This window comes from Camelina sativa, chromosome 2 (genome assembly GCF_000633955.1).
Source record: "Camelina sativa cultivar DH55 chromosome 2, Cs, whole genome shotgun sequence".
Lineage (NCBI taxonomy): Eukaryota > Viridiplantae > Streptophyta > Magnoliopsida > Brassicales > Brassicaceae > Camelina > Camelina sativa.
The window spans coordinates 17,150,778-17,172,207 of record NC_025686.1 but is presented as its reverse complement, the minus strand read 5'-3'; the positions used below and the strand labels follow the sequence as shown (position 1 = coordinate 17,172,207).

Genomic DNA, 21,430 nt, shown 5'->3' with positions numbered 1-21,430 from the left:
GAATTTCGAATAAACGCAACCCTATATGTTAGGTCGAACAGAGAAACAAGTATAAATAAAACGGCTTTTAGGGTACGTACTTCTTTGGGGATGTGTCATATTTGGTATAGATCGAGAGCGACGGGACTAAAAGGAAGAAGCGAAAGCAACAAAGGAGAAGATTGATGAAGAAGTTGAAGCTTTCGTGATTAATGCTTTTTTTTTTAGTGGAGGCGTTCATAGGGTTTTAAGAATGTTTTTTTTTTTTTTTTTTTTTGACATCACAGTCACCACATTTTATTAAGCTGGTTCAAATAGGCTAGCCTATGAGCTATCCATTCCGGGACCTGAAAACTTACATGGGAAATAAGAACACCACGAGCTCTGGCCGCTTTTGCAAGTCGGTCTGCTCGGACATTATTTAAGCGAGGAATACAACCAAGAGAAAAATAAGAAAATCTAGCACGAAGTGTCGTGAAAACGTCCAATTCCGAGGCCATTGCCGGCCAATCGTTCGTAACATCGAGGACGGAAGCGAGCTCGCTACAGTCTGTCTCAAAATGAACTTCCATAAAACCTTTCTCTAGAGCATTCTCCATAGCCCATGTAAGAGCCTCCAATTCCGCATGCAGCGGCGATAACAAGCGTGGTAAACTCTTAAGACCTACAAGAGGTTGCGAAGACCCTTCAAGATAGAAACCTATACCTGAAAATGAATCCCTCGGAGCCCACGAACCGTCCACTTGACAAGTTACCGATACTCGATGCGCACTTTGTACTGCTGAAAAAGATTGGGAAGGGTACACCTCGTCTGCCTCCTCCTCTTCGTCTAACAGCTGTGCAAGCTTCCACCTTTGTGCTTCCGCATTTGCGATACTGATGGACTCTTGCGGCCCAATGTCCCGATTATTGAATACTTTCTCATTTCTCGCCTTCCATATGTACCATACTAACCATGGGATCATTTGTAGCGTAGATGCATCCAGTCCCAAATCTTGAATTCGCCAGAAAAGAAAGTCAAAATTAGCAAAGAGTGAGTCACACGGGAAAATTCCCGGATTAGATGGTACACCCGAGAGAGCCCAAGCTTGCAAGGCGGGGGGACATTTGAACAAAACATGGTTTATGGTTTCTTCAGCTGCACCACACCGTGCGCAAGTCCGATCTGTCCCGCAATGACGATCCACTAAGCGGCTACATGTGGAGACACACCCTGACACGGCTTGCCAAATAAAATGTTGAATCTTCCTTGAGGTTTGCAGCTTCCATGCGTAGCTTTTTAACTTGGTGGTACTAGGCTCCAACACCATTTCTTTGTCATTATTCTGCAATGTGGCCAACAGGTAACCCGATTTGACCGTGTATTGGCCTGATTTAGAGTGTACCCAGACATAGTCATCTAACTGGAAAGTGCGACTTGGATTTAGTCCTAAGATAAGAGGGATGTCCATATGATCAATAAGTTCCTCTAACTTTTCTACTCTCCAACATTTTGTATTGAAATCAATCAAGTGATTAACATACAAATGGGGGTCCTGGACCGGGTCTCGACTCACCACCGGACGTGCCGGGATTGTTGGGATCCAATTATCGCTCCATACTTTGGTATTAAAGCCAGATTTAATGTTCTTCCTGAGCCCATCATTTAATAGAGACTTTGCAGCCATCATACTTTTCCACCCGAAAGACGGGGAACTTGCTGTTTTTACCTCCAACGGATTTGAGTATCTGAAATATCTACCTTTGAGGACCCGGGCAAGAAGAGAGTCAGGATACCGCAAAAGTCTCCAGAGCTGCTTTGCTAACAATGCAATATTGAAATCTTTTAAGTCCCAGAAGCCTAAACCCCCCTGCGAAAGAGGAACACTAATCTTTTCCCATGCGAGCCAGTGTAAACCACGATTGTTCCCTTTGGTGCTCCACCAGAACTTTGCAATTGCACCTCGCAGTTTGTCGATGATTTTTTTTGGGAGGAGGAAACAAGACATTACATATGTTGGGAGGGCTTGTGCAACTGATTTGATAAGAACCTCTCTCCCCCCTTGGACAGGAACTTGGCCGACCAAGCATTTACTCGATTATTTAGGCGCTCGTGTACATATGAAAACACTTGTTGTTTGGACCCGCAAATTTTTTCAGGGAGACCCAAATACATGCCCATTCCGCCCTCCTTTGCGATGCCAATCGCTCGCTTGATGTCAACTTTTAAGCTGTTGTCCACTTTGCTCCCAAACAAGATCGCTGATTTCTCTGCATTTAGTTGTTGGCCTGAAGCCAAATCATATATATTGATGATTCGCAGGAGCTCCGCACATTGCGGGATATCAGCTTTACAGAAAAATAAACTATCGTCTGCAAAGAGTAAGTGGGAGATAGGAGGGCTGCCTTGTGCAATCTTAAGCCCTGTAATTCTTCCTTCCTCTTCAGCTCCCTTGAGCTGGGAGATTAGGGCTTCAGTGAGGATAATAAACAGAAAAGGGGACAAAGGATCTCCTTGACGAAGCCCCCTAGATGGGGTGATAGACCATTTTGCTTCTCCATTTAGCAGGACCTTATAAGAGACCGACGAGATACAACTCATAATCCACCTTCTCCATTTCTCACAGAATCCCAGCTTATCCATCAGAGCTTCAAGGAACAACCATTCCACCCTGTCGTAGGCCTTGCTCATATCCGTTTTGATCGCCACGAACTTTGCTTTGCATATTGGGTTTGTTCGGAGAGCATGGAAATTCTCTTGTGCAAGCAGAATGTTGTCCGTAATTAAACGCCTAGCCACAAAGGCTGATTGTGTCTCCGATATCAGGTTCGGGAGGGCTCCTTTTAAGTGGTTGCAGAGGACTTTTGAGATAATCTTGTAGCTAACATTGCATAAGCTGATTGGACAGAATTCTGACATCGCTCTTGGTCTCTCATTTTTCGGGATCAGACATATGTTCGTCTGGTTAATCCTCGGGTCTAGTATCCCTGTTTCCCCAAAAGTACGCACCATTTTGATGATATCCTTCCCTATGACACCCCAAAACTTTTGAAAAAGAGACTGGTCATACCATCCGAGCCCGGTGCTTTATCAGGGTTAATGCTAAAAACCGCCTTTTTAATTTCAGAGTCAGAGAAGTCGCGAGACAAAACGGCATTAGTTTCTGGGGAGACACGGCTATCCACATAACGGAGAGCATCTTCCGAACCACTGGTGGTCGAGGCTGTGAAGAGGGTCTGAAAATACCGTGTTGCAACCTCCTCAATGCCATCTTCAGTTTCCACTAACAGCCCATTCTCGTCTTTGATGCTAATAATCCGATTACGAGCTCTTCTTTGCTTGGTAGTGGCATGGAAATACTTTGTGTTGCGGTCTCCTTCCCGCATCCAAGTAGCTCTACTTTTTTGTTTCCAGTAGATCTCCTCATCTCTTAAAGCTCCGCATAAACGCCATTTCAAAGCAAGTTCTTCGTCAGAGGTAGCACTATCACTGCATTGAGCTTCATCGAGCTTGGATTTCAATAATTCTATGTCTTTTTCCGAATTGGACAAGTTATTTTTTTTTCCATGAAGAGATGGATTTGCGGCATGCTACAATCTTTTCAAACACATTTCCATCATCCAAACTCTCTTTTCCACCCCATCCTTCCGCCACTGCGTCCTTAAACCCTGGCTTTCCCAAACAACGTATGTCAAATTTAAAACTCCTCTGAATCCGTCTATCTCGAGACTTGATTCTGGCCAAAACCGGCCGATGATCTGATCCCCATAGTTTTAGGTACTCCACATTCGTGTGGGAAAAGAGATTATGCCATTCTTCATTACCAACAGCTCGATCAAGGCAACATTGAACTTTACCATTGCTTCGTCTTCCTACCCATGAGAAATGATTCCCTTTGAAAGGGAATTCCAGCATTCCACAGTCCGCAAGCATGGTACGAAACGGGATGAAAGAGTTCTCCAAGCGACGTCGTCCTCCCTTCTTTTCATGGTTTCCGGTAATCTCATTAAAATCTCCGATCATGAACCAACCGTTCCCACACCACATCGCGGTAAGCAACAACCGGATCACCATAGATGAAGGTCATAAACACGGTATGTCCCTCAATAGAAGCCTCAATATCTATCATCCGATCATTAGAGAAAATAATAGTAACTGCTGAAGAATTCATATAGTACAAAGCTAAACCCCCGCTTCTGCCCGAAGGCTCAACGGTAAATAAACTATCATAACCAAAATGAAATTGAATGTCTTGCATAAAAGAAAAACTATTTTGTTTCTGAAAGAAAAAAGAAATCAGGAAAAAAACTACGGCGGAGCTCCCACAGGTGCTCGATTGTCAAGTAAGCAGCTGCTCCTTGACAGTTCCAAGAGATTGTCGTCATTTATCAGTACTGGGTGGTTTCTGGGACCCCACAGAACCTGGTTTAGCAGAAGACTTCTTGCGTAGCGCAGAAGGAAACACCTCACTACGAGGGACAGCAACAGTTTTTGGTCGTCTCGAAACGGACCTTTTTTTGGGAGAGGAACGACCCCTCAGGGCATTGGTCTTTCTAGAAGCCATGCCAACAATCTCTGGACTTCTTACCGCTCTTCGTGAGCCTGGTGGAAGATCTTTTTCCAAGCCTCTTGCAGGGACCTCCCTAGTCGTTGAGGAGGGAAGATGATCTTTATCTTTCTTTTTCACAGGCGGATTCTTACCTTGTTTCTTGGTCAATTTTCGAGAGCTGGAAGCTGGCATCGCAGGGTCCAAAAGACTTATCGCCTCAGATCTCTCAGCTCCCACTTCTGGCGTTTGTTCCACTAACACACTATCAATCAATAAACCCTCAGCTTGTAGATATTCATCCACTTCCATTTCCTCTTCCTCAAGAAGATCATCATTGTCCACCATTTCCGCATACATTTCAAACCCCAAGTTTTCCTCGTCTAGCCTCTCAGAGATTACCGGCTGCTGTATAACAATATCCTCCCCATTCGCAGGCACCGTTCTAGGACAATCCTTACCCAAAGGGGCAGAAGGAGCCACAAACTTCGGAATTGGTGGGGGAGGGGGAAGTCTCGTTTCTTCTGGTTCAGCAGTTTTCTCAGCATTGACCACTAGAACATTTTCCTTAACATGAGAATCAACTTTTTTTGGGACATACTCCTTTCGTGATACATACCCTTCTTTGTTAGGGACAAAACCATCAGACTTCTTATACACTTTCTCATGACGACTATCTCGATATTCCTTTCTATAGCGAAGCGACCTATACGCATCAGTTGGAAGGTCTGAAACTGTTCTTTGTGAATCTGAGGCTTCGACCGGATCTTTACATCGTCGTCTAGAGTCAGCTCTCGTAGCTTTCTCCCTCAGGGGACTCCTAATCTCATGTCTTCGCCGGGCATAGGAGTTTGAGAAATGAATATCCTCTTTCAGATAGCCCCGCGAACGAAAACTGTCTCCTCCATAAGGATGAAAGCGCTCCCGATAACAGGTACCATAATTAAGGGTTGGCTCCTCTAATCTGTTCCAAACCTGTTTACTACGATGGTCTCTTCTAAACTGAAGGTCTTCTCGAAGGTCTCTCTCCCTCCTTCCATCATGTCGTGGGAAACTGCTAACGGAATCATCTCGACTCCCCCGACTGGCCAAAGCCCCTCTAACCTTAGGTTCCCCAGAGCGTTTGTATTTTGTCGTTTCCGCCAAAGCATCTGCGCGCATCTTCCTGTTCCTTTCTCTTTCTGCATCAGTCAGCTCTGGACAAGTATGTTCCTCATGAGAGAATTTCTTACACGTGAAACAGTAGCGGTACAATCCCTCATAGCTTAACTTAACTTTAACCTCATCACCATTGTCAAAAGCTACCCGCCTTTCGAATTGAAGGGGCAGGTCACCATTCAGCGAGACTTGCACTTTCTCTCCAGCCGCATCCACAGAAACTACCGCACCTAGAGCCTCACCAATGCTTTGGTAAGCTGCATCCTTCCTATAGTACGGGGGGACACCTGATACTTTCACCCAAAAAAGCATAGTATTTGGGAAATCTTCCCTTACATTAGCCTCCCATCTCTCCAACGAGAAACTCCATTGATTAAAATGGCAAGGTCTCCTTTCTAGAACTTTTTCCAAATCCGCCATCTCATCAAAATCAAACTGAAGTCTCCCATTCCCCAGGTTTAAAACATGGACCCTTCCTTCAATATCCCATATTCTTGCCCTTGGCATAAAAGTTATCAGAGCATCAATACTACGACCTTCTGAATGGAACATCCTCCCCACCAGAGACTTTTGGAATTTCTCCACCAGATCCAAATTGTCGAACCTTGGAATCCGAATGATTGTATCCTCCGTAGTTCGCTTCATTGACAAAGCACTCGATGATTCACCCCGGTAATGGCTTGATGACACTCCTCGTCTTCGACTTTGAGACTCCGATCTGCTTCCCCCTGCCCCAGACAAGCCTCCTTCGCTTCTCCGATACTGTTCGACCCCGCACCGATCCCCTTGCTGCCTCAATTCTCTCGCACGATCCATGCCTCACAAACCCAAAGCCTTACTCAATGACAAAAAGCAGTAACCTTTAAAGAAACTAGTAGCTGCACCCGGACACCGTTCAAAATCAAGAAAACCCAAACGAAAAGAAGGCAAAAACCAAAAAAACACTCGAAAAACCGAGGAAAAGGCTCGCTACCACCAAATCTAAGAGACTGGGGAAGACGGCGCCGCAATCGCCCCTGCTATCGTCATTAGGGTTTTAGCCAGGGTTTTAAGAATGTTTACCTATTTGAATTTGGGTTGAAGTTGGAATAGGAAAGGTTTAATTTATTTTCTCGATAAAATTGGAAAGTTAATATTAATCAATATAGTATTTTTCGTAGAGGCCTGAAACTCTGAAACTAACTTTACTTGTGGTTTTTTTCGGGCCGGTCCAAAGTAATTAAATGTTAACAACCAAAACACAAAACATATACCAAATAACATATACACTTTGTAGAAAAAAACAGTAATAGTAAAATTATATATATTTTAATTTTTTGTAATCGTTTAATATTTTGTTCGAAATCAAAACTTCACTAATAAATTTATCAACTACACGCAATATATATATTTTTTAACATAAGAAATATTTGATTAACTTAAAGCCACAAACATATGTAAAACAAAAGGTCCAATAAAATTTAATCATAATAAAATATCTTATAATTTTTTTTTTAACATAAAAAGCCAAAAATTATTTGTCTAAAATAATATGCTTCTAAAAATTGGATACTCTAAAGTCTAAACCATTGTTTGGATAGCTGTGTGTGCGTCAGGGCATGGCGGCATGCTGGAGATCAACTTTGTAATAGGGAGCGATTCTCTCACTTACACCGCCAACAGGTTTCTAGTGTTTTATGCAAATTTCTTCCTGAAATTATTTTGATTAATTGACCTTGACTTGATTAAATATATCTTCTAGTTTTTCATTAATAGTTTAAGTGATATGATTTGCCCCTAAATTGTGAGGATTATAGCCAAAATTATCAAGATTATATACATTTATAACTGTTTCTTCTCATCACTTGAAACATTTAATTACTATTACTTGCTTTGCAAGTTTAAGAGGTCAAAAATTTGTTGAACGGTTCAGCATTTTTAATGCATTCTATTTCGCAGTGTTCAATAAGGTTTATTTGGTGGTATAGGTTCTGCGAGTAACTCATGAATAATTCTTAGTTCTGTCTAGTTTGATAAATATAATTGGAAAGATTCTATGAATAAAATTTTTGCATTTTAATTTGTTGTTCTCATGATCAAATCATGTTATAACTCTGTATTGTAAGTATTTGTAGATCAAGTAATCTGAGACGCCTTAGGGTCTGAATGGTAACTGCGGTCAGGAATGGTAACTGCGGTCAGGACAGACAAATCTATCTGCGGATCAGACCGCTATGTTTTAAGTGTGGACAATGGACCGCTGCGGTCCAGCTCTATTTGTAAGGAAAAGCGGTCCGCAGTTGGACCACTGGGGTTTTGTTTCTGTTTTCTGTGGACCGCACCACTGCGGACTACGTATAGTGAATGGTAAATAAAAAGCGATCTAATCCGCATATGGATTTTTCCGCCCCAACCGCTGCAACCATTCACACCCATAGAGTTGTCGACTTCCTTGGAATAACGACCGCAGTCGAAAACTCCCATTGCTTGAAGAAGTTGAGTTTTCTTTCCGGCTTATCGAAGAAGAGCTTTTGAAAGGTGTAGGTCAGTCTTGTCCCAATCTGAGAACATTGAAGGTATACGGCAATAGTTACGTATATAGTGGTGATGACGTTGCTTTAGCGATCGCTAAAACAATGCCCGGTCTTTGCCACCTCCATCTTTTGTCGAACCACGCCCATGGAGCCTGTTTTAAACCGTAAAGAGCCTTTCTTAACGAACAAACATGAATTGGTTTGCTAAGATCTTCAAATCCTGGAGGCTGGACCATATAACAAGACTATAGGTTTTAGTAAAATCCAGACCAGCCTCTTGATTGAAGCCTTTGGCCACAGGACGAGCTTTCAACGTGTTGACAGTGCCATCAGCATTTAGTTTCATAGTAAAAACCCATCGACAACCCAATACATTTATCTCGGATGTTGGAGGGATCAAGTCCCAAGTATGATTCTCATATATTGAGTTGAGCTCATGTAACATATCCTGCCTCCTGCTAGGGTGATTCAACGCCTTTGCAATAGTTTTGGGAAGAGAGGGAATCGTTTTACTAGCAACAAGGGCATAATGTGGGTTTGGTCTGCGAATACTAGCTTTAGACCGTGTTGTCATCTGATGGATAGATTGGACCGAGGCTTGATCTGGAGAACCAAGTACTTTATTGGTTACAGTTGAATGATATGTCGATGGTGAAGCAGAAGTACTCGGCTCATCACTTGTAAACGTATCAGCATAACAAGGAGTACCTTGAGGATATTCCAAAACATATTCAAGCCACTGGGAATCTTGATGAGAATTGGTGATGTGGGAGGAAAGGGTAGGCAAGATAGGAATCAGGTTAGAGGCATCAGAAGCTTTCTAAGCACCAAGGGTTCCAATCTTGTGTTGTGTCACCAATCCCATGTATCTGTATGTGAAGGGAAATCAAGTTTCATCAAAAATCACATGACGGTGATATAGACACGTCTGGTAGGAGGATAAAGATACTTGTAGCATTTTATAATGTGCGTGATAACCATGAAAGACACACTAGAGTGATTTTGGTTCAAACTTATGTTGAGTAAGGGAGCACATACATGGATAACATGCAGAGCCAAAGATACGGAGAAAAGAGTAATCAGGTTTGTTCTTAAGCAAGAGTTCATGTTGACTTTGCTGATTAAGAGATGGAGATGGAAGCAAGTTACTGATGAAGTTGGCCAAATAGAAGGCTTCTAACCAAAACTTTAATGGAGTTTTACTTTCAAATAACATAGACAAGCAAGCTTAGTGAGATGTCTATGTTTCTGCACAGCCATTCCGTTTTGCTCCGGTGTTGATGGACAAGAAAACAAAAACAAGAGAAAATATCCATGAGTATTGAGAAAATTCATCCAAAATAACTGCATAATATTTGAAACCTTGAACAGATACAACCGGTGATCGACTCTATAGATCACGGTGTAATCGATCAATTGGTTCCTTGATTGAAGAACTAGAAGAATAAAAAGGAAGCTTCGTGCTCTTTCCCACTTGGCAAGCTTCACAAACAGAAGTAGTGCTGCTCTTATTAACTGTAATTTCCTTGTTGAATTGTAGAAGTTAAAGAATCTGAAAGTTCGCATGTCCCAAACGTTGGTGCCACACCATATCACTGGCTACAACCTCGTGTTTTGAGTAAAACGCTGCAAATTCTACATTCTTCAACACATAAAACCCTCCACGACGTGGTCTTTTTGTGACAACCCTCTGAGTTGGTAAATCAATAACATATATACAATTAGCATCAAAGAAAACCCCACATGGATAGTCATCACACAACTTGAAGACTAATAACAGAGATTTCTCCATGGTTGGACAGACAAAGAATATCATAAAGAGAGATATTACCTGTTGAGTTGTGAGCGTAGTAGAACCAACATGATTGATGGGTTGGAAAGTTCCATCTGCCACCATTACATTCTCATAGCCGTTGTATGACTAATTGCAAAATTTAGTGCTTGGAGAGCTTTATGGCTTCAATATCAGGCACCTGTAGTTTTCCTATCTCTATTGTCTGTATGTTGTTTCATTCCCTGATTTGAACTTTGTCCTTAGTTTTATTTCTTGATAGAAGCACGAGGATGGATTGCCCGCGCCCGTGCACAAGAGTACATGACTCATACCACTAGTACCTTCGATAAGACTTTGAAAATGCTTTTGTCTAACTAATCAATTACTCATGGGTAATACCGTAATAATAATAACGAAAGCAGATAATGGTTATATATTAAGCTTACATTTTTTTAACATCAAGAAAAAGACATCACACTGGCATACGATGATTATTATCGAGCTTAACTTTTTTAAACATGCTGACAAAAACAAGAGAAAATCCGAAGTTAAAAAAAAAAAGAAAGAAAAAGAAAAAACACGAAAGGTTGCATTGTATCACACAAACTAAAGAAAAACCAAAGAGCTTTTGTCTTGTCCTAATTAAGGAGAGAGCTTTCTACTCCGCAGTATTCTTCTTTTTCTTCCCCTTCTCCATCTTTTCCATCTTAGCCTTCTCCATCTTCTCCATCTTAGCCTTCTCCATCTTCTTAGCCTTCTCCATCTTCTCAGCCTTCTCCATCTTAGCCTTCTCCATCTTCGCAAGTACAATAGCTAATGTAAAGTATAAACAACGAATTAATGAGAGAGGTTATAATTATGCAAGAGTTGCTGGAAACAAAATTATAAATTAAAAAAAAAAAAAAAGAAAAAAACCAAGAAGAAAGAGCAAAATTTACGTACATGGATGTTCACAGCCGGTACGCCTTCTTTTAAGGACACTTGGCGGGACAACATGCTCAACTATTATATTCCATCCTTGTGCGTTACGTCCACTTAGTTCCAGCGCCTTCTCTACACATCCTTTTTCCATAATTGAAATCCAAGCATCTCTGGAAAATTCGATTCTTTAGTTAGAATTTAATAACTTGAGACAGGGAGGGAGAGGGAGAGCTGGGAAAAATATTCACCAATTTGGGGGATTAGAAGTAAGAAGGGAAAAACAACCTTGTGGGAATCCGTCGACCAAATTAACTGTGGGAATAACATTAACATTGGTGACCTCTCCACATGAAGAGAAATGTTCATACAACCCGATCTTGAAATCAATATCACGCACCGAAGAAGGTAAACCATCTACCTTAACAATCAGCCTAATTAACAAGAAGAGAATATTATAAATAGCATGCATGATCACAAGAACAGATACTAAAAGCATTGCAGGAGATTAAAATAAATATTAATCAACTTACTTGCGTAATTCTCGATCCAAGGGGTAGTTCCTTAACTCCGCAGGTTCTTCCGGCTGGGTTACAGGCTTAACGGCTGGGTTACAGGTCACGTCCACTAAGTTTCAATGCCTTGTCTCTCGCACCTTCTCCCCAAAAATAAATCAAGGCAGGACTCCTGAGGATACCCTTTCTGTCTCTGGGAAGAAACATACGCGCGATCTTTCCGCATTTAGCGAAATGCTTTGTCAACGCGAGACTGAGACGAAACTGATGATGAAACATAGTTTCATATCCCTCTACGGAAATCGTGCTCAGGCTACAATAGAATTTGATTGCAGGAGATAATATTATTATCAGCTAACATGACAACATCTCTCATGGTTCCCAAAAAAACAAAAAAAAAGAATAATAAAATCAAATGAATGAAATTTACCGTTTTTCACCGTTCAATTCCAGCGATTCCTGACTCTAATGTACACCAAAAAAAAAAAAAAAAAAACTAATCAGACGTTCTCTCCACTACCTCAAATATGAAGACCTAATAGAGAGAGAATCAGAGAGAGAGAGAGAGAGAATCAGAGGAGCGTAAGCAAATAGGGAGATCCATAAAGAGAAGAAGATTACTTACTTTGATGGCGGATTCGTCCATGGTTGATTTCACAAGAACGACTGCTAACAAGGATTTTTGTAGATCTAGGGATTTAGGATTGAACAAGGTACGATTCGTGTTTTTTCTTAAGGTACGATTCGTATTTATCTTTTAACCTTATAATTTTCGGACATAACCGTCAGGCCTTGATTAGCAAGTAACTAAGCCCATAAAACAAAATTACATTCCTTGATTCTACAAGTATAAAAAATCTAACCGGTTTTCAAGAAAATTCAATATATAGCAAGTATGAATTACAACAAAGGTTATGGATGCTTTCTAGTAAAATATAAGTTTGGCTGGAAAGTATCTAAGTCGGATACTAAAAAATTTGTTATTGTATGCAAAAATAATGGGTGCTCTTGGAGGGAGCGAGTAACAACAAAAAATGAAACAACAGAGTATTTCTGGATTATAATTTTTTCATTAGGATCAATTGCACCAAAAATTATAAGCCAACTCATATTGAATCTTTTTGGTGGTATTAGCCATGGACTGAAACCAAGTGACTTGGAGAAACCATTACTTATAAAATTATGGTTTAACGCTAACTTATCACCAACTTTGGGATGCTTTAGAGCAATCTCGTGAGTTATTAAGAGGTTCTCATGAAAGTGATTATGAGCAACTCCCCAAGTATATCTACAAGATAAAGAAAGCAAATCCTGGTACAATTGCTGACCTAGAGCTTGTAGGTAACCAAAGGTTTAAGTACCTGTTTTTTTTGCCTTAGGTCAATGTTTAAGAGTATTTGAATTTATAAGAAATGTAATAGCAGTGGATTTATGGGACGTTTTTGAAAGAAAAGTTTGACATAATTGAACCTATAGAGAAGTTTTCTTTGAACCTCTTTTGTTATTTGATTCTTTTTTTATGCTATACTTTATAATATTAACTAAATATTCACTCGCGCTACACCGCGGACCTATATTTTTGTTTAGGGATGCATAAAATAATTTAATTATTATTGTATCTATATATGTAACTACTATATTTTATATTTTGTAAATTTTATAATTTTAAAAGTCTAATATATTGTATAATTCTTATTGTGTATATCTTAGGCACTAATACCCGTGACCCATATTCGACCCGTTACTTGGCTCGTACCCGTCTCGAAAAAGGTACCCGCAACTTTAGGGTCGAGTAAAGGGTATTATAATTATATTACCCGTGAGTAAGGAACAAGTATAGGATATTAGTTTAGTTTTCAATACCCGTCCCGTTACTCGTCCCTTTACCCGTTTTGTTACCCGACCCATAAAAACCCTTTAATATTTTGTATTATTATTATTTATTATTAATTTATAAATATATTATAGAGTTAAAGTTAAAGCCTAAGTTCAACTTAGTCCAACTGAATGCCCAATTGCCGAGTTTGAAATACTTAAGTTTGTAATTTTCTAATTTTTGGACCTATATGTTGCATATATTTATGAATTTTTCCTTTTTCGGATTTTGGAATATGAAATTATTATTGCGATTATTGACAATTTTTTTATTGGATATTCATTTTTCCGGGTAAGGGTAAAGGGTCGGGTATTTAAAGGGTCAACTATTTTTTTCGGGTATCCGTTTTTCTGGGTACCCGTTATTTAAGGGTTGAGTACGAGTAATTTTTTTTATTACCCGTTAGGGTCGGATCGGGTAAAAAGTATGAGAAAATTCAAGGGTACCCGTCCCGTGCCCAGTCCTACTATATCTACTGTTTGACCCCGCTGGTTAATAATTAAAATTAAAATTTTTATTCATATAATTTCCTTTATAGTTGTATTTTTATTTACAATGTATTTAAAATATATTTTTAATTCTATTATTTTTTATAATTTGATGAGTATACTATAATTTGACAACCATAATTTAGGTGGTTTAATCTATATATATTTAAACAGTTTCTTCTGGCCCAGTTTCGTTCATTAGAGTCCACTACCAAAAACATCAATTTTTCACGCTCGGTTTGTCGCATGATTCATTCAAATCCATTTCTAGTATCCTCTCTGTGGGGGAACCTCCTCTTGATCTCCATCACATTTCTTGATGTTGTGTGTTTTTTTTAAATTGCTCATTATGAAAAAAGATGAAAACTCTGTTCTCAAATTACAAAGCCACTCCTACTCGTTTTTTTCTTCTTTTGAATAGATGATTGGAAATATAACAAAATTCAAAAGTTGAAAGACACTTGAGGACTCCAGACAAAAACCTTTTTAAGAGTTTTCTCGCAAGTTTTATACGCCGTTTAACTATTCCTCATGTGATTAAGGGACTATGTGTATGCAACTTTACAAAGATTGCGACTTTGGTGCTTCCCACAGCTTCACTTTTTTGTCATCGCCTGATGTCGCTAATACCATGGCCTTTCTCTCCTGAACCAACACAACACCACCAAATATTCAGACCACAACCCAACTGTACTCTGTACGGACAATATACAAACATACATACAGACAGAGACATACCAACTGTGATAGCCTTGGGTGCCCAAGATATGCATGTGATATCCCCTACACATACAACCGACAGTGTTTAACATTTTAGTATCACTTGCTTGAATTTTCAAGTATAAGGATTTTGATCGAAGAAATTAGATAGCCTATCACCTTCGTGTGCTTTCTCAGCTGTGTCCAAGACATTTCCAGTTTCAACACATAACCACTGCAATGTGGAACCATGGGTTGCTGCCAATATCTCCCCTTCGGAAGGGGCCCTTCCTCTTCCTCGTCCTTCCTGTCGCTCTTCTTTTTCCTCCTCCTGTTCTTTTTCCTGCTCCTCGTTTTCTTTTTCCTCGTCTTCTTTTTCGTCCTCCTCTTCTTTTTCCTGCTCCTCCTCTTCTTCCTCCTCCTCGTCCTCTTCTTCATTAAAGACATAAAACTGCTGAACGACGTCTGTTATCGCTACACGTATGAGACCACCCCTACCAAATTCCGTTCCGTAACAGTCTTGTGCCTCTAGAACTGGCAAATTCGTTTCTTGACCAAAATCACATGACCATACTCCTTCCGCCCCCGTTTAGCAAGCATGATTTCTTCTCTAGATGGATTGTAAATGGTTTTGCCTCCAGAGATGTAGTAATCTGGGGTTAGAAGGATCCGTACAGCAGTTTTGATTAGGGTAGCATCGAAATCGATTCGGCCGTCCTTTTCTACTTGATCTCTATCGTAAAGTCTCATACTATCCATTTTCATTTTCACGATTTCAACACCTTTCTAAAAGAATACGAATAGGGTAAAATTAATGACAACAACTTTGAAAGATGTTACAAATTTTTCATACAAACTGGGAATAGAATTTACCTCATAATGATAGCGGGAACGACTTTGTTTGATCGGAAAATTTGATGGAGCAACTGTCTCAAGCACAATCCCTCTCTTCAGGCATGCATATTCAACACCAGACAAATCTTCAAGACTCAAGGAATCACCATCTCCTAGAGCACACTTTTGGCGTGTGATCCACAAAGTCTTGAATCGATAGTTCTTGATTAGCCTTTAAACGGCCCAGCTGCCTTAGTCTAGCAGTCATTTGGCCCAGCAAATGAGGCCATAAAAGCCTTGATCTCTGATGGCACAAAGCAGTTCCGCATTCTTTTCATACCAGTTAAATACCTCGTTGCCCAGTAGAGCCCGCAACTTATTCATACGCCCAACATCCATACCGGAGATCTGTTCAGATTTAGAAATATTCAGATCTTATCTGAGAAATAATAATGTCGCTAACAGATCTGATTTGAGAAAGTAATCAAAATCTTTTAAAAAAAAATCAAGATCTGATTGATTAAGAGTCGCAAAATCCAGATAAGATAAATAGAAAAAATTACCTGAGAGCTGATAGCGGCGGAGCCGAGAGGGAGGATGATTGTTTTTTTCTTGGTTAGGTTATTTTACTAGCGGATCATTACATAAACGGGCCTATGATTACCGGGCTTTATTGGTTGACAAATCCCTGCGGTGCGTTTCATAGTCTCCTCAATGTTGCGTTTCATAGTCGCGGCTGCGGTTGCGGCAAAAACAACGATTTTTTGACCGCTGAATCTAATCGACGTTCAAAACTTTTAGCCATCCTTTGGCCCGCAAAAACTTCCCGTTTCATAAGAGCAACGAAATACCTTTTACTCGGGAAAACGGCCAATTCCCCCCCAAACTTAGTTACTTTATCGCATTCATACATAGAACTTTCAAGTGTGCCTATAACTATATGAACTAACTAATAATTTGAATTTCCTACATAAACTATATAAATATGGCCAAAACCCACAAATTTAAAGATGCCGTTAGTTAAACTGTTAGTGTAGCTGACTAGGATGCCACGTGGAAGGACAAAACGATTAAAAAATGCCCTATTCTAATACTCGAACCCGTGACCTACAAATAATCGAACTAAGTTCAATACCAACTGTGCTACAATAATTCTCATTACAACTCCAAGAATAAGTGTATATATACACTTCTTTTTCTTCTCTTTCTCCTTCTCCTTCTCCTCGTGAAGTATATCTCGTTTTATCACTTACTCTACGAGTACGAACCATCATCTGTCTCAATCGAAGCTCGGTTTCGTTAAGCATTATCAAAGACCAACGAATCAAATAGTTTACTCAATTTAGCAAAAAAAACATTAAAACCCTAAAAACTCCTTTCATCAATACCCAAGTTGAGAGTTGAGACAATATGAAAACGCCCAATTTTACAGATTTTGATAAGAATTTCAAACACTAAGTGCGTCAATAACATAACCCAGATGGAAATATTTCTGAAAGACACCAAAAGACTAAATTTGAAACCCTAGATTTGTTCCTCCTATCAATTGCTCGTGAGGAGGGAGAAGAAAAGAAAAATGAGGGTATATATTTATTTATGTTTGGATTTGTTCCGAGAATTGTGGTAGCATATATGGTCTTGAACTGAATTTGGAATTAGTGAGGTTACGGGTTCGAGTGTTGAAATTGTTTTTTTTTTAATTTTAATTTAGATGAAACGACGTCGTTTTGACTTGTTTTTGTAAAACACAGTCACTTGGTTCATCCACGTGGCATCCTAGTCAGCGTCACTAACAGTTTAACTAACGGCATATTTAGATTTGTGGGTTTTGGCCATATTTATATAGTTTATGTAAGAAATTCAAATTATTAGTTAGTTCATGTAGTTATAAGCACACTTGAAAGTTTTATATATGAATGCGATAAAGTAACTAAGTTTGGGGGGGAATTGGCCGTTTACTCTTGGAAAACATATTTGACATAAACTCGAGGCAAGACATATTATGATGATAAAACCAAACAAACAAACAAAACAAAGAAAATAAAAATATACGAGAACTCTGAAGTTTTGAGATTTGAAGAAGTCTCAAAATATCATGACGAGGAGGTTTGTTTTTTGANTTTTTTTTTTTTTTTTTTTGTGTTTTTTTTTTTGTCGAGAGGTTGTTTGTTTATAAAGAAGTGACTGGAAAATAAGATTAGGTGACAGGTGCAACTTATTATCGGATTTCATGGGATTGGCACGATCTTTACCCAAAACGTCTCTTTTATTTCTTATACTCCCTCTGTATTAGAATAGATGATGTTGTAGGATTTTATTTTGTATCAGAATAGATGATTTTCTGTATACTTTTATCAATTAATGCTAATAAATTACAAAGTTCAAGAATCATTAAATGAGAATTTAAGAGTTTGATGAAATACTATTGGTTAATAATTATAAAAATATATTATTATAAATAAATAATACACTTATTGCTAAATAATAAATGTTTTTCTTGATTCATGTAAAAATCCTAAAACATCATCTATTATGATACAGAGGGAATATATTTTATCTTTAAAGGCGTCAACAACTTTGTTATTCTTTCTCTTTTAATAAAGGTTGTTTTTAAAAACACATTTATATTGTTGTTTAAACATTTTATTTGTTGTCCACCGTTTTCAGATATAAAATTTATTTTATTTTTTACTTTTCAAATTATTTTTATTAGTTTAATTGTTTTCAAGTTCGATACAGTTGTATGGACAGGTTAATTTTACTTTTTTTCTTTCCAGATATTTTTTTCTTCTGATTCCTTAATTTTGAATATATGTTTGGTTTGGATCACTATTTCTATAATCTTTTTAATTTTCGTTTCTTTAACTTTAAAACTCTTAATTTATTTGTTTTTGTATTAATTTCTTTATTATTTACTTTACAAAATTTCAAAAATCATAATCTTGAACTTTCCATAAATCTCGAATATTTACATTAAATCAGATTTCTTAAATTTGGTAACAAATTTTTTTAAAAAATCAAGATATTAAAATTAATACTAATATTAAAATCTCACTTTGTAGTCATATTCAAATTTTTAAATTCGGTTTTTGATTTGTACTAATCTGATAATCAAAAATCTTTAAATATAGACTATAATTAATATAGTATATACAGATCTTTTAACAAATTCAAATAGAAAATTACTAAATAGAAAGATTAATCCCAACTATTAATTGATTTTTTTTTTAACAAACTAACATTATTTTAAACAAATTAATTCATTTTCAAAAGGGATAGAATCATCACTACAACATTTAATATCATATACTCGGGCTTTATCCAGAATTCCAGATGCATCATAAACAAAACATCTTTAGTCTCCTTCTCAGTAACCGGTTGTGTCAAAAAGACATTAGACTCCTCAGTTATCAATTGTTTGTACCTCACTTAGTATCTCTTCGAATATTTGATATTCTCATAAATTATTTTGTCTTTTGATAAAATTTAATATCACCGGAGAAATAATACTGAATATAATAAGTATTTACAATAAATGAAAATTCGTCTAGTTAATAACTATATTTTTTTGGTGATAAACTAAAATTTACCATGCGAATAAAATACATTGTTCATCATTATTATCCGAGGAGAATTAGCACTAATATATGGAGTTAAATCTCTCTGGCCCCTTCTCCTCCAATTCTATTCTATTTAACTCCTCTAATTAAAAATTGTATTTAAAATTTTATTTTTATTTAGAAAATTAGTAAAAGACAAATAAATTTAAGGTTTCTTCCATATTTATAGACCCAACCTAAATTTGGATCTAGATATGGTATACCCATATCTATTTCGGATCATAAATCCCCAAATCCATAACCAAACCCTAATTTCTTTATTTTCTTTTTTCTTCTTCTCGTGTTTCTTCTCCTCCGACTCGAGTCGACAGTTGCAGAGGACGATTAATTTCGTTTCATCTTATTCTTCTCTTCTCCTCTCGATACTCTTTCGTCTTCTTCTTCTCTTTTTTGTCATCCGTTTCTCTCAATCCCCTTTCTTCTTCTCTTTGGAGAAATCCGCCGTGAGAATCAAAATTCACCGTGAGAAATCGGAATTCACCGTTCGTTTCCTCTCAGCTGCCGGTCATTGTAAGCCATTCTCTTTATTTCTTTGCTTTGATCGACTAGTTGTTGGGTTTAGTTCTCTGAATTGTGTGAAAAGGATATGAAATCGGGAAGTGTGTTTTTGAAATGATTTCGTGAAATGTGTTGTGAGTTTGAGTGTAGATAGATAATGATATCCGTTTATGTGAGGTTGTGTTCGGATTGAGTTTGTGAGATTGTGTGAGTTTGAGTTTGAGTTTGTGTTTGTGTTTGTGTTGTGTTTATGTTCGGATTGTGTGAGTTTGAGTTTGTTTTTGTGTGAGTTTTTATCTCTTTGCTTTCGATAATGAAATTGTGAGAGTTTGAGTTTCTTTTGGACCCATTTGGATTGTGTGAGTTTATGTAGATAATGGGACTGATTTTCAAAGTTTGATATAAATTTGTTGTTTTAGGTACCAATCCAAATGGTTAAAACCAGATGAGGAGGATCTAGTGTAAGAAGTGGTACTAGAAGATCCGAAAGAATAAAGCAATTGGAGATAGCAGGTGAAAATGTAGTGGATGATGTAGTGGATGATGTCGTGGGAGATAAAGTTGGTGAAAATGTAGTGGATGATGTAAGGGAAGATCAAGTAGGCGAATCTGGTCCAGTGAATTCATCACCTATTCATCCGAGACATGTCTCTGACCAGGAGGTAATTTATTTTGTTTAGTACAACATATTACAACTAGGTACAACTATGCTGTGACACTTAATTTCTTTGTAAAATTGTGTTTGTATTTCAGGAAACAGAGATGGATACAGAGGAGGACACTCAACCAATTGAACCAAAGTTATATTTTAGTGATCCAAGCGTCTATGGAAATCATCCCAAGCTTTCATCAAGGTGTCAAATTGCTAATACATTGATATGTTAAAGAAGCTCGAACCATCAGAAAAGGCATGGTTTAAGAAACCAAAGCAGTTCAGGCATGTATGGCACATGGCTAGGCACGAAAATAATAAGGTTATGACAATGTGGATGCTTCTATTACGGACTGCTCGTATAGATAAACGTAAAGTCTGCTGGTTCGTAGTGAATGGCGTACCCATACGCTATTCAATGAGAGAACATGCTCTCATCACTGGTTTTGATGAGAAGGAGTTGGGGAAGAAGGTGAAGGAGAACATGAAACTCCGAGAGAGCCAACTGGTGATGGTGAAGGAGAACATGAAGCTCCCAGAGAGAGAAGAGGAAGCTCCGTCCGTCAAAATTCATCACTACTCCTTTCACGGCTGAGAAAAAAACGAGGAAGTGATATTTGTTTGTGTAGTTTTGAAAACTTGTCTGGATATCCAACTTGTCTTTTGTGTATCCTTTATTATGCAACTGATTTTAGGTACAACTGGTGTTTCTAAGGACAGCTATGTTCTTGGGTTATTTTGTTTTGTGTTTATGGATTATCCTGTGTTTATTATGCAACTAATTTTAGGTACAACTGGTGTTTCTAGGGACAACTATGTTCTTGGTTTTTTTTTTGTTTTTTTACTATTATTCTGGTACAACTGAGTAAAGTTAAGTACAACTACGTATCTGTTACAACTGATTTTGCGCCGTCAAAAGTCTACATTGTGACACCTGGCGCCGTCAAAGAACATCACATGTATAAAAAATAATTGTTTGCACCGTAAAAAATTCATATAGTTGTCCAGTTGTACACAGTTGTACTTAAATTAACATAGTTGTTCTTTGTTCTAAAAACCACAAAAATTAGTTGTTCTTCACTCTAGATCAATTTTTTCTAGTTGTACTTATGATATTACATAATTAGAATAGAATCCCTATGTCATCTTGTATATAAATGTTTGAAATCACCATTATTTCTTGATTCTCATAATTTGTGGTCATTATATACAAAGAAACTCTAAAATATTAAGGTTGTTTATTGAAGAATTTGGATTTCTATGGTTTAGATTTGTTTTTTGCATGTGAAGTGGATTATGTTAAAATTTTGTGGTTGTTACATACAAAGTAACCTTAAAAGACCAAATTTTTATATTTTGGTTCTAAGTTTTCTAATTTAA

General features: G+C 37.9%; 2 protein-coding genes across 3 annotated transcripts; both read right to left on the bottom strand.

The window, feature by feature from the left end:
• LOC104753332 lies at nt 267–4,006 on the bottom strand. The gene is made up of 4 exons (XM_010475601.1): nt 3,554–4,006; nt 3,030–3,468; nt 2,078–2,946; nt 267–1,829 (listed from the first exon to the last, which is right to left on the bottom strand). The coding sequence occupies exons 1-4, from the start codon at nt 4,004–4,006 to the stop codon at nt 267–269; spliced, it is 3,324 nt and encodes a 1,107-aa protein (XP_010473903.1).
• Nucleotides 14,104–15,925, bottom strand: LOC104727527. 2 transcript variants are annotated; one of them, XR_002035070.1, is made up of 5 exons: nt 15,844–15,925; nt 15,320–15,688; nt 14,627–15,232; nt 14,486–14,530; nt 14,104–14,392 (listed from the first exon to the last, which is right to left on the bottom strand). XR_002035070.1 is itself a non-coding variant. In XM_019235698.1 (4 exons), exons 2-4 carry the CDS (start codon nt 14,891–14,893, stop codon nt 14,309–14,311), a joined length of 396 nt encoding a protein of 131 aa, XP_019091243.1. In that variant the 5' UTR covers nt 14,894–15,232; nt 15,320–15,819; the 3' UTR covers nt 14,104–14,308. The 2 variants fall into 2 exon arrangements, 1 of the variants encoding a protein (XP_019091243.1); XM_019235698.1 differs by lacking the exon at nt 15,844–15,925 and having other exon boundaries at nt 15,320–15,819.

What these genes read in the sequence shown, in the direction of transcription:
- LOC104753332 (XM_010475601.1), bottom strand. Translation starts at nt 4,006, where the DNA reads ATGTGGTGTGGGAACGGTTGGTTCATGATCGGAGATTTTAATGAGATT. An exon ending in GAAATGTGTTTGAAAAGATT is followed by an intron (nt 3,469 to 3,553) that starts GTAGCATGCCGC and finishes TTGAAATCCAAG; the next exon opens with CTCGATGAAGCTCAATGCAG. An exon ending in TAAAGCACCGGGCTCGGATG is followed by an intron (nt 2,947 to 3,029) that starts GTATGACCAGTC and finishes TTGGGGAAACAG; the next exon opens with GGATACTAGACCCGAGGATT.
- LOC104727527 (XM_019235698.1), bottom strand. Translation starts at nt 14,893, where the DNA reads ATGTCTTTAATGAAGAAGAGGACGAGGAGGAGGAAGAAGAGGAGGAGC. An exon ending in AGCTGAGAAAGCACACGAAG is followed by an intron (nt 14,531 to 14,626) that starts GTGATAGGCTAT and finishes TTGTATGTGTAG; the next exon opens with GGGATATCACATGCATATCT. An exon ending in ACCCAAGGCTATCACAGTTG is followed by an intron (nt 14,393 to 14,485) that starts GTATGTCTCTGT and finishes GTGTTGGTTCAG; the next exon opens with GAGAGAAAGGCCATGGTATT.